At 32.1% G+C, this 11506-nt stretch overlaps 1 protein-coding gene across 4 annotated transcripts; it reads right to left on the bottom strand.

Annotated features, from left to right (window-relative positions):
* Window positions 1-1461: 1461 nt before the first annotated feature.
* On the bottom strand, window positions 1462-4710 carry LOC107018763 (probable E3 ubiquitin-protein ligase XERICO). Of its 4 annotated transcripts, none has more exons than XM_015219326.2 (3): window positions 4492-4710; window positions 2870-2932; window positions 1462-2233 (listed from the first exon to the last, which is right to left on the bottom strand). In XM_015219326.2, the coding sequence occupies exon 3, from the start codon at window positions 2218-2220 to the stop codon at window positions 1762-1764; it is 459 nt and encodes a 152-aa protein (XP_015074812.1). In that variant the 5' UTR covers window positions 2221-2233; window positions 2870-2932; window positions 4492-4710; the 3' UTR covers window positions 1462-1761. The 4 variants fall into 4 exon arrangements, with proteins under 4 accessions (XP_015074812.1, XP_015074813.1, XP_015074814.1 ...); XM_015219327.2 differs by having other exon boundaries at window positions 4368-4501; XM_015219328.2 differs by lacking the exon at window positions 4492-4710 and adding an exon at window positions 4243-4325.
* Between the last annotated feature and the right edge of the window lie 6796 nt (window positions 4711-11506).

Raw genomic sequence — 11506 nt, 5'->3', positions numbered from 1 at the left:
GATTTGATCTCATGACCTTTGCTTCCTTTTGATATCATGTCGAAGTGTGTAGAAATAATAAAAAACGCAATTAGTGAATCTTTGCTTCTCCTTGCATAGTTTACAACATGATATCAACAGTTTTATGTTATGGATTGAACTTCTTTGATTTCCTCAACCGTCCTAGCTATTTTCCAAGATATTTTTCACACTTGACTTGATGCGTAATGTTCCTTAGTTTGAAGGAAAACATTATGCATTCTACAATATCTGTTGCTACTGTCTGTGTTTCCATATTGGTACAACTCTTTTAGTCCTCTTCCTTTTAAATTGATAATATGTGTTCTGTCCATTTTGATAATATTTCTTTAGATTGTGTAGGTAAGAAATTAAATATTAAAACAAGAAATTTATACTTATGAAGTAGAAATATAACAACAAATCTTACATGAATGTGGGCATACCGGGGGCGATAAGATCAAGAATGAGGATATCATCAACAAGATGGGAGTGATTCCGTGGTGGACAAAATAAGGAAAGTCTAACTGAGATGGTTGCGCATTGTGAGAAGGTGCAAGACATTGGATATAGTCTGTACAAGTAAAGGTAGAGGTATATTGTAAAAGTATGGGAGAAATGTGACTAGACAGGACATAACACAACTTCAATCACCGAAAACAAACGTAACTTTAAGTAAGAGGCTGTGGTCACAAATAGGGCATAAGTTTGGTAGACGGAGAAGTGTTGTCTGTGAGCGTAAGGTTAGTAGATAATGAAGGGTTGTTCGTCGTAGTATGAATCAGCTATATTCTTATAGTGTATTGCTTTTGATTTTTATTATGTAAATTTCGATCGTTATACTATTTTATTGTTGTTATTACTATTCCCTTCTATAAGTTGTAATGCCTGGTTCACAGTCATTTTTCTTTTTCATATTTACTTTGATTTGTTGTACTCACCCCGCATGTTATCCGAGAATAACCTCTTTACATCCACGAGATAGAAGTAAAAATCTGCTACTCTTTCCACCTGTGACTTCTAAAGTATGGTATTGTTGTTAGATTGAAAATAATACTGAAATTTCACTCTTCAGTTTACTTGCAACAATACCCCCTTTCTGTTATATTTTCACTTTTGACTTCTTCTATAACACTGGATTTCAGTGTTTTTCTTCTTTTCTCTATCTTCCCATCCTTTTCCTCTTATTCAGAAGACTTCAGCTGGACACACAAAATAAGATGAACAGATAAAATAATCAACCTTGAGCCGACATTTTTTCTTTTGGTTTCCCACCAGTGTCTTGTGTCCACATTGAAGCTCCTACTATATCCGGATCACCCACTGCAGGTGGTGCTCCCAACAGAGCCAAGGTTGAACCAAACATTGAATGAGCAGGGATTTTAGAGAGATCTATTTCATAGGAAACTCAAACCTCCTGTGCCCTTGACATATAATTTTTCAAACAATGCAAAAGATCTATTAGGAATGTGCGACATTTCACCATATCAATCAAGCATTAGAATGTTCCCTTATAAGGTTGCTAGCTAAGCCAGAAGATGAGAAACATCAGGAACTGGCAATTTTGTAACATATGTACAACAATGTATGAATTGTTGGTCGCAACAAAGAGACCCGTCACTGTGATAGGACGCAAAGTATTACAGTATAAAAGGTTACAGAATTATGCAGTGTCAAAGATCAGGCAGTCATCAATAAATTTTTACCCAACTAAGCTGTACATCAGAACATATCAAACAGGAGTAGCCTGACAAACTACAAAATTCACATTGGACAAGTATCTTCCTCACCTTCTTTAGGCATAATGTAATTCCTGCAGAGAGGGCAGGTGACATTCCAATTCTTTAGCCATTTCTCGAGACACAGCTTATGAAAAACGTGGCCACATGAGAGGCAGTTTATCTCCTCGTCATGTTTGAACTCTGCCAGACATACCGCGCATTCTTGTGTAGGGTGATTAGATACACACAATGAATCGTAACGAACAGCAGGGGTTCTGCTTCGGAACTCCTCCATGAATGATCCCGAGGGGCTCCCACGACACTCAAATGGGTCCAAAGGGCCTTCAATAGAATATTCTTCCCATGATGCAAAGTTGATGCCAATCACATGAAGGATAGATCGAACCATTCCCTTGACAATAGAGATGGATATGGCTGTATTAACCAGAATCACACAGAACACTCCTGCATCTGCTGGAGTCGTATATGGTGAGAGTCCCATTATGAATAGGAACCTGGATAATGAAAGAAATGTCGACAATATGGAACGTCATACAGGACTTCAAAGAAGATATAATAAGTTACCAAGCAAAGAGACTGATGGTCTAAAATCAAGTCCCACATCTTCTTTCCGCAAAAGCAGCATTTCAATCCATCTTCATATAGGTATAATAAAAACAAATAATTCCAAATTTTTTGCTGTAAGTTACTTTTCATAACGATTTTCCTAACTTGACACATTCTGGAAGGGCCTCAATTGGTTTAGTTTCCTTTCGGACCTCAAGTAGAAAAAGATTAAACAGATTGCTAAGAGGAAGTAGCATCAATGGACGTTTCAAGTTAAGCAATAAAGTTCCATCCTTGTCCATACTTCTTTGATAGTACAGAAGGCAAAATAATGCAAATAGAGGTTGATCATTGGTCATTTTGAAGAGAAACGGTTAAGAGTCACCAGTTTCAAAGCACCAAAGCAGCCATTTTTACTGTTATTTGTGTTATTCTTTATGTATATTTCTGTAAAGCATGAAGCATTTCATAGCACTATACATTAACTTTTGACATAACGCAAGTACTCGAACTTAACAGAAACATCAGATCAATGACCAAATAACATCTACTGAGAATTAGACTAGTAATGATACAAAATTTACCTAGTGTAGATGTGAGGAATTTCTCTTCAAGCCAAACTTTTGGAAGAACTCAATGCACTGGATCTGCATAGAAATAGCAATCAGGTATTGTAAAGAAATGTTGAAGCAGACCACAACAGCGAGTCCACAAATTATGATATGGTAAACACTTACCCACACGGGGCGTTTACACCAGTGACCAAACAAATAGATGCATGATGTAAACTTCTCTCATTTAATCACGGTTAATTAATGTATACGTCTCCAACAGAAGCAGATTAGATTGACTTCTCTTGGCTAAGATTTATAGTATACACATCAAAGTAACATCTAGAGATGATTGAAGCATTACAACAGAGCAGGTGAGAACTTAGGAATGCATATTTCTAGTTTAGAAATGAAAACTGGAGCCACATCTAAACAAATGGAAGAAGTCCCATTAATCAGAATCCCCATCTTCTGTCCTGTTAATTTTAAATGTAATTCCACAAGTAAGGTTTGAGGAGGATAGAGTATTCACGGACCTTACCCCTACCTTTGATAAGGTAGAGAGGCTATTTCCAAAAGATCCTCGGTCATTTCAGCTCAACTTTGCGCCATTTAGCAATCAAGATTTAAGTATCCAAGAACTGAAGCAGCCTATACTACTAACCTTTTTCTAAGAAAGTAGGCAAATTTGCTTTCTTGCAACCAAAAAAGAAGAGGTTACCAAAAAAATAAAGCAAAAATTGTTATTTCTAACTCATCCTCTCTCTACTTTGCTGTTCCAGAAAAACATGTGAAGATAAATGCTCTTTTTTTACTCCTCCATAGGAGCTCCCACTATTTTGCTCTCTCAATAACTTGAACTCACAATCTCAGGATTGGAGGTGAAAAATAGTTACCATCCAAGCAACCTCTTATTATATCTAGAAATGCTATAAACCTTGACAAAATAACTGGTGATACATTCACCCACTTGCACACTTCCTTGCAAGCACGAAATCCTTAGTTTGCCCGCTACCAGACCGGCCGGTGTACTCTAATCGCCAACCCCTAGAGAGGCTATACTCTAAGAGTCAACCGACTCATTATCCCCGGACACAAGGATTAAAAAATAGCGATGTATCAGGGGCTGAGCATACATTCAGCTCAGGAACAAGAAATCGAGCTATTAAGTTAAGCTGCCGCTTTCCCCTTTTTAGCCCTTCTTTGTGTTTCCATCCTAAACCCTAATCTCCAATGCAAAATTATACAACTTCAAACCCAAAATATAAATTTCGTAAAGTATATAACCTAACCCCTAAACTCAAACTATAGCCCTAAGCTTTATACAAATGGATATAAAGATTCAAGATAAAAATTTTAGATCACCAACAACAGTCTATATATGCAGTAAAACATCCAAACAAAACCTTCAGATTCAAGATGAAGTCCTCAAGTACCCAAAGCAATAAGGAGAAATCAAGAACAGAAGCAGAAAAATATACTTATATAATATTTCTTGAAAAATTGAGATCTAAGAACAGATCAGACTCACTTTTTATCAAGACCCCATAAAAAAGAAGCAAACTTTTGTTTCCTATAACCAAAAAAGAGAAAGAGAAAAGCAAAAGGCCAAGATTTTTGCAAAGATAAAGAAGAAAGAAATAAAGGGTACTTACTTTCTTGAAGGTGGGGGTAAAAGAAGTAGAATTAACAAGTTGAAGATTGTTATTGATGATTGATTGAGGTGAAGATTCATATCATAGGACAACAAATGTCAAGATTGACCATGTCCTATGAACCTCCAAAAGACCCTTATTTTCTTCTATTTATAAAAAACAACAAAACAAAGTAGTGATTGATCAAACTCTCTCTTTGGTCCCACCACAAAATTACAGTTTGTGTTTTGTTCAATCTTTTCAATTATTGGAACTGTACTTTTCATGGTAAAGGTGACATAAATTTGCCTCTTGCAATTGGCAGTAACATTTCTTTATATTATAAAAGTTGATTAAAGAATCCATCTTTATTGTGTCCCTTTCAATTTTGTGTTTCTTTTTTCAGATTTCAATTTATCTTCAGCTGAGTTAAAGGTTTGTCATTAGGGAAAATTTTCAGAAAATACAATTAAGAACTTGTATTGTAGTAAATGAAAATTCACATAAATATACCCAATTAAGACCTTAATTTACTATACATAAATTTACTATTTTTAATTTTTTTTATACATATATATATATATATATATATATATATATATATATATATATAACACAATTATTTTATTTGAGCACATTTTTTGGCTTATTTTTGTGTTATATTTTTTGAGCGGAAATTTAATCGTCTAATTTTTGAATTCCCACAATTAGGGGAGAGGTGTTTATAATTCGGTTATTGATTAAAATTAAAATTTAATCTATCTAGTTGGTTTTTTAAATTTCTAAAATCAACTCAAACCAAACGAAAAAATATCCTCGGTTTGATTAAGTTCGGTTAAGTTTTTCTGATTTATCCGATTTGAAAGTAATAGTAATTCTTTTGAGGACTTACACCGACAGACACAAACATCTAGCACATGAACCAATTCATAGAAAAGTTATTGTCGACTCAATTAAGCGATTAAACAATACTAGAGTTATCATTACACGAACAAATTGTTTCAATTAAGAGAAAGTGTGACTGTTTTATGTGAAGTAGGGTAGGTAAAGACTAAAATAAATTTTAATTGACTTGGACTTCGACTTGGACTTAGGATTGTTATAGTTGGGCTAAAGTGTTGGCCTCGAGAAAATTGTAAGATTAAAGATTTAAGTTAACTAAAATTTATTAAAATATTTATATTTTATTTATGAATAATATATAGATAATTATAAAATTTATATATCTAATTTATCGATTTGATTTGGTTAGTTTTGCGAATTGTTTTAGTAAAATTAAAATCAAACTAAATAATATCAGTTTTCAAAATTTAAAACCAAATCTAATCCAACCCAACCAAATATCGAACTTTTAACCGGTTTGATTCGTATTGCAGTTTGATTTTGTAACCATCACCATGAACAATCCTACCCACAATTATGCACATTTCTTATTTCATATGTGTAATTTTTGTAAAACGATTTCTTTTGAATTTTAAATTTTTGGAGTGCACCTATTCACTTCAAAAATGTTTTTAGGGCGAGTCCCGGGACGAGTCTTGGGACCCGACATACCAAAAATGCTTCGGGATTCAAATTGAAGACGTAGATTCATATGACGTAAGTCCTGGCGTAAAAACGTACGTCCAGGCGTTTTTATTTTTTAAAAACATTTTTTTTAAAATCATACTTTTATTATTGATGTAATGATATTTCTCAAATAGTAATTATAATAGTTCTTTTCTCCACTATTGATTATTATTACCTATCTCAAATAAAATCATAATTTTTTTTCTATATATTATAAGTTATTTATAAAAAAAGTATTTTTAAAATTATTGAAAGTTTCACATTTGCTTATTTTTTTGTTAAAAAATTATAAAATTGATTATGCATAAGGCTACTCATCGTGTCTCGAGGCTTACGCCTCATCCTATACTGTAAGAAACGTCTCGCCTCACGCCTCACACCTCCGCCTTTTGAAACACCGGTCACAAACTCCAACAACAATATCATGAAAATGTAACTTTTTGATGTATGAATTTTGTTGAGTAATTAGTTTTTTTAATTAATTTAGTTTTTGAAATATATGAAATTATATATCATTGACTTGAATATGTATAGAAAATGATGTATATAGTTGGTGTCAACATCTAACCACTATAAGAATGACTTACATCAACAATTGCTCTTATGTGTACCACAAACTTTTATCACCAATGTATAGTTATACATGAATATACATATACTAATTTATATATTTATATTTCATTATACAAAATATCAATCTTTATAAAAGTATCAATTTATATGTATAAAAAAGGGTGTACATTCTGATATGATAATTTGATTTACCGTGTATTGTATGAAATGAATAATATAACATGGTATATAAATTGGTTTATTTTTTTTTTAGAAAAAAACATAAAGTAATATTTGAAGTTACATAATTTTTTGTCCACCTGACATGGAGATTGTATGTACTCTCTTAAAGAACGTGAACAAACTAAAAAAATGAATATAATTTTATATTTACAAGTGTTTTGCTATAAAATATATTTCTTGTTTTTCTTATTATTTTAACTTTTTCTCCTTATTACTTTTTTTTTCTTTCTTCCTTCTTCTTCAAAAATTCATTGTCATTTTCATTGTAACTTCTCACTTTCAATGTCACTTTTTACCTTAACTCCACCTCCCTTTTTTATAACTACTAGTTTCTGAGTTCGCGCCACGCGCGTGTGGCCATATAAATAAAAATATTTTTGTGAAGATTGTATATTAGAAATATCTTCAAGTAATAGAAAATACAAATTACATGTTCTTAAAATTGATAAGCGTCCTATATGGTGTTTTTGTTTCTAAGATTCAAAATCCAAAAAACTATACATATACAATATTTAAATGAATGAGTGAAATGTTATATGCTAAGTTAATGAAATATGTGTAAAATCAGTAACATATAGAAATCTTTTACCGTACAATTAATGTTGTGTGTTGCACATATTAAGCCCTAGCAAGGATATTAAATAATAAGTGTCATCACGAGTGTATTCTTCACAAAGAAATTTCTTTGACGAATCCAACAACATCCATAGCTGAAATTCTTGCACAAATCCAACAACGTTCATAGGTATTTTAATAGTCTTTAACTTTGGCATTGATTGAGAAAAAAACTGCTCAGAGAAATGATATACTCTTCTTTAGAGCCCATAAAAATGGAGAGGGGACTTGAGGAAAATGAAAACTATTCTTGGCTTTATATAATATTTTCACTTTAAATGATTAATTGGTCTCTTTAACTTCTTTTCACGTATTTATCATTGAAAATAACATATATTAATATATTAACTATGAGATTCATTGTCTTGAAATCTACGACTTTTAAGATTCTAGCAATGTTAAGGTAACTGCTTCTATATTTTAGTTAATGTGCAACTTAAATCTTTACCTATTTGCTCTCATTAACCAACATTTGTCTCTTCATTTTCTTTAACGTTTAGATTATTTAATTTTCATAACTGTTCAGATATTCTCAATTCATTAATAGTAAAAAAAGTTTACTGCTCAATATTTTTCAAAAATAAAATAACCAAATATGAATATAACATTTTTATTTAGTATAAGGATAAAATGGTAATTCAACTTTACATCTTGGAGCTTCCCACTTATAATAATATATGATAAGTTTAACTCTCTTCAATTTTGAAATGATATCTAAATAATTTATTACACTTTGATAAATCCATTAGATTTCAATATGATTAGTAAGTATTATTTAGTTTTTTAAATTCAAATTTGAACTAAACTTTTTTAGTTTCAGAGAATTTCGATTCTTTCAAAATTATCGTTTCTAGTTTTGAAGTTATATGAAAAATGAGATAAGTTAATTGATGATACCTTCAAAGTTTTGATTTTTCTTAGAAAAATAAATATTTTTGTTATTAATAACTCAACGGAGTCTAGAAAATAGTACAATTTTGGAAAGAAAAGAATTTGACCAAAGAAGAAGAAAAAAGAAAGAAAATGGAGGGGCTCAACTTCACGTGGGAGTGGGATGAGGTGAGGGTGGAAGGTGAAGAAGAAGAAAGAAAAAATAAATAGAGGGAGGGTTAACTTGAAAGTAGGGGATGAAAGATGAAGTAGAATTTAAAATGAAATTAAAATTAAAATAAGTCAAAAAGTAAGAAATAAATAAAGAAAAACTTAAAATGAAAAAAAAATTATATTTAAATCAAATTACATGTGTCACGCGATGATTGTTGTGTGATAACACTTGCCATTTAAAATCTGAAATTAATTGAAAAATGATTTAATAATATATGTTCAAATTTGTTTAGAGGGGTAATAGGACATCCAAATAGTAAAAATCTTTTTTTGAAAATATAGGACAACTTCATGTGTCATTTTATGTCTTTTTAAAGATCACGTTATATAAGAAGATGTTAGTGAAAAACTTACTAGATAACAAAAAGTACAAGATTACAATTGAAAATAAAATGAAGAAAATAAATTTCTTCAAGGCTGAGGCGCGGATATCTCGCTCTCTTTAAGGAGATTCAAGTCCACTGCATCAAATGTTTTTCACCGGTCCAGCAGTAGTTCTCTTGACTTGTGCCCTCCAGGATACAACAACCTATACACAAAAGATAACTCAACAACTCTGGACAAGAGTTGAGCCTAAAGCTCCACAAAAAGAACACCTCCTTCAACTAATAAGAACTCTCATTTTTGACTCACTCTTTCACTCTATATTTTTCTCTTGTGCGTTGTGTGTCACAAACCAAATGAAGACCACCACTATTTATACTACAAGAAGTCTTCCTAGCAATGAATATGAAGATAATGGAGGTAGTAAATAGTGAAGATAATGGCCTTAGGAGTTACATAGGTTACAGTAGAAGTTACATAGATTACATAGGTTACAAAGAGTAATGGAGGAATTAAGAATGTAATAAAGTGATGGATAACCAATGCTAATGGATGATGTAGAAGTTATCCATTCCAATGTTTATTGAAATGTTTTTATCTCACAATGAATTCAGCCAATAAAGCCAAAATTAATGGCATTACTTGGCTACCAAGTCATAGTTGAATAGCATGATTAAACTGGTAGTTTAAGACTACCAACGGTCATTCTTATAACTCCAAAATAAAGAAATTTAATATGTTAAATATTAATATTAAAATGCTAATAACCTAACAATCCCCCACTCATTTTAATATTTAGATAAGAGAGAATATCAGCTGAAGGAAGACTACTATGCACAATGAAGGTCTGCTCTGCATTAAACCTCCACTTAGTGAAACAGTAACTTTTACTCCAGAGTGACAGTGGTCTCATACTTGAACTATGACTGCTTAAGGGAAATAAGATATCACTGCTCACACATAATAATCAAGGTGTTGACATGAGCTTTAACAGCCAGCACGTTATGGTCATGTGCTATCCCGGTTTCATGAGTGCATTTGAGAATAAACCCCATTCTCATAGAAAGCGACCTACTTTCACACATCACATAGGTGAAATCTGTCGAGAGTGCTCCTGTAAGATTAACATTTCACCTATACGGGCTACAAGTATTCATTAAGAGTTTTATCAACTCAACCAACAAACTACAGGAAATAATGCACTCACATCATAGGGTGGGAATAAAAAGATAGTGCATTTTTTACAACCAGTCATCATATGATTAGTTTTTCCCTTTGAACCTGGTTATAGGATCTCTAGTCCCCAGGTTGGGTTTCCTCATATATGACTCTAGAATTTATAGGCTTCAATCCCATCCCTCTCGATGTGGTCCAGACCTTTTCTCTTGTTAAGGCCTTCGTAAGAGGATCTGCAAGATTATCACAAGATTTGACATAATCAACATTAATGGTACCATTTGTCAAATACGATCTTACATTACTGTGTTTCCTCCTTATAGATCTGAATTTACCGTTGTAATAACGGTTTTGAACTCTACCAATTGCATCGGTGCTATCACAGTGAATTAAAACAGGATGAATTGATTCTTCAAAATAAGAAATTTGAAATAATAAATCTCTTAACCAATTCGCTTCCTCACTAGCTGAAGCTAAAGCAATTAGTTCAGTCTCCATGGTAGAGTTAGCAATTATAGTTTGCTTTTTTGATCTCCAACAAACATCACCACCACCTAAAGTAAATACATAACCAGTGGTAGAACAGGAATCACCTGATAAAGTGTTCCAATCTGCATTACAAAAACCTTCAAGTACAGTAGGATATTTTTTAAAGAACAAATCACAATTTTTCGTTCCAATCAAATATCTCATAACTCTTGTTAAAGCATGCCAATGTTCATTACCTGGCTTGCTTGTAAACCTGCCAAGTACTCCTACTGCATATGCAATATTAGGCCTAGTGCAATCAGTCACATATCTCAAACTTCCAATTATACTAGCATATTCCTTTTGATTTATTACATCATTTTCACTTTCAACAAAAATAAGTGAACACTTGAATCAAAAGGAGTAGCAACATGCTTGTAATCATGAAAGTTATATTTTTTCAAAATTTTCTCAACATAATATGACTGGTCAAGGAAAATTCCCTCACATGTTCATGTTATTTTTATTCCAAGAATGAAATTTGCCTCACCAAGATCTTTCATATCAAAATGGCTTATAAGAACATTTTTAGCTTCAACAAATAACATTCATGTTAGAGCCAAAGATAAATAAATCATCAACATATAGGCAAATAATCACATGTGAATTATTCCAAGACTTGTGAAAAATGCACTTATCACACTCATTTGTTTTAAAAATCATTTTCAATCATGCAGGAATCAAACTTTTCATGCCATTGCTTTGGTGCCTGTTTCAAGGCATATAGAGATTTGTTAACTTTACATACTTTGCTTTCTTGGCCTGCTTCAACAAACCACTCGGGTTGATCCATATAAATTTCTTCATTTAGGTCTCCATTTAGAAAAACAGTTTTTACATCAATTTGGTGAATTTGCAAATCAAAAATTGCAGCCATAGCAACTAAAAGTCTAATGGATGTAATTCTTGTTACCGAAGAAAAAGT

This window comes from Solanum pennellii, chromosome 5 (assembly GCF_001406875.1).
Source record: "Solanum pennellii chromosome 5, SPENNV200".
NCBI classification, from domain to species: domain Eukaryota; kingdom Viridiplantae; phylum Streptophyta; class Magnoliopsida; order Solanales; family Solanaceae; genus Solanum; species Solanum pennellii.
Note: the sequence above shows the minus strand (reverse complement) of the source record. Positions and strands in the feature narration are given on the sequence as shown.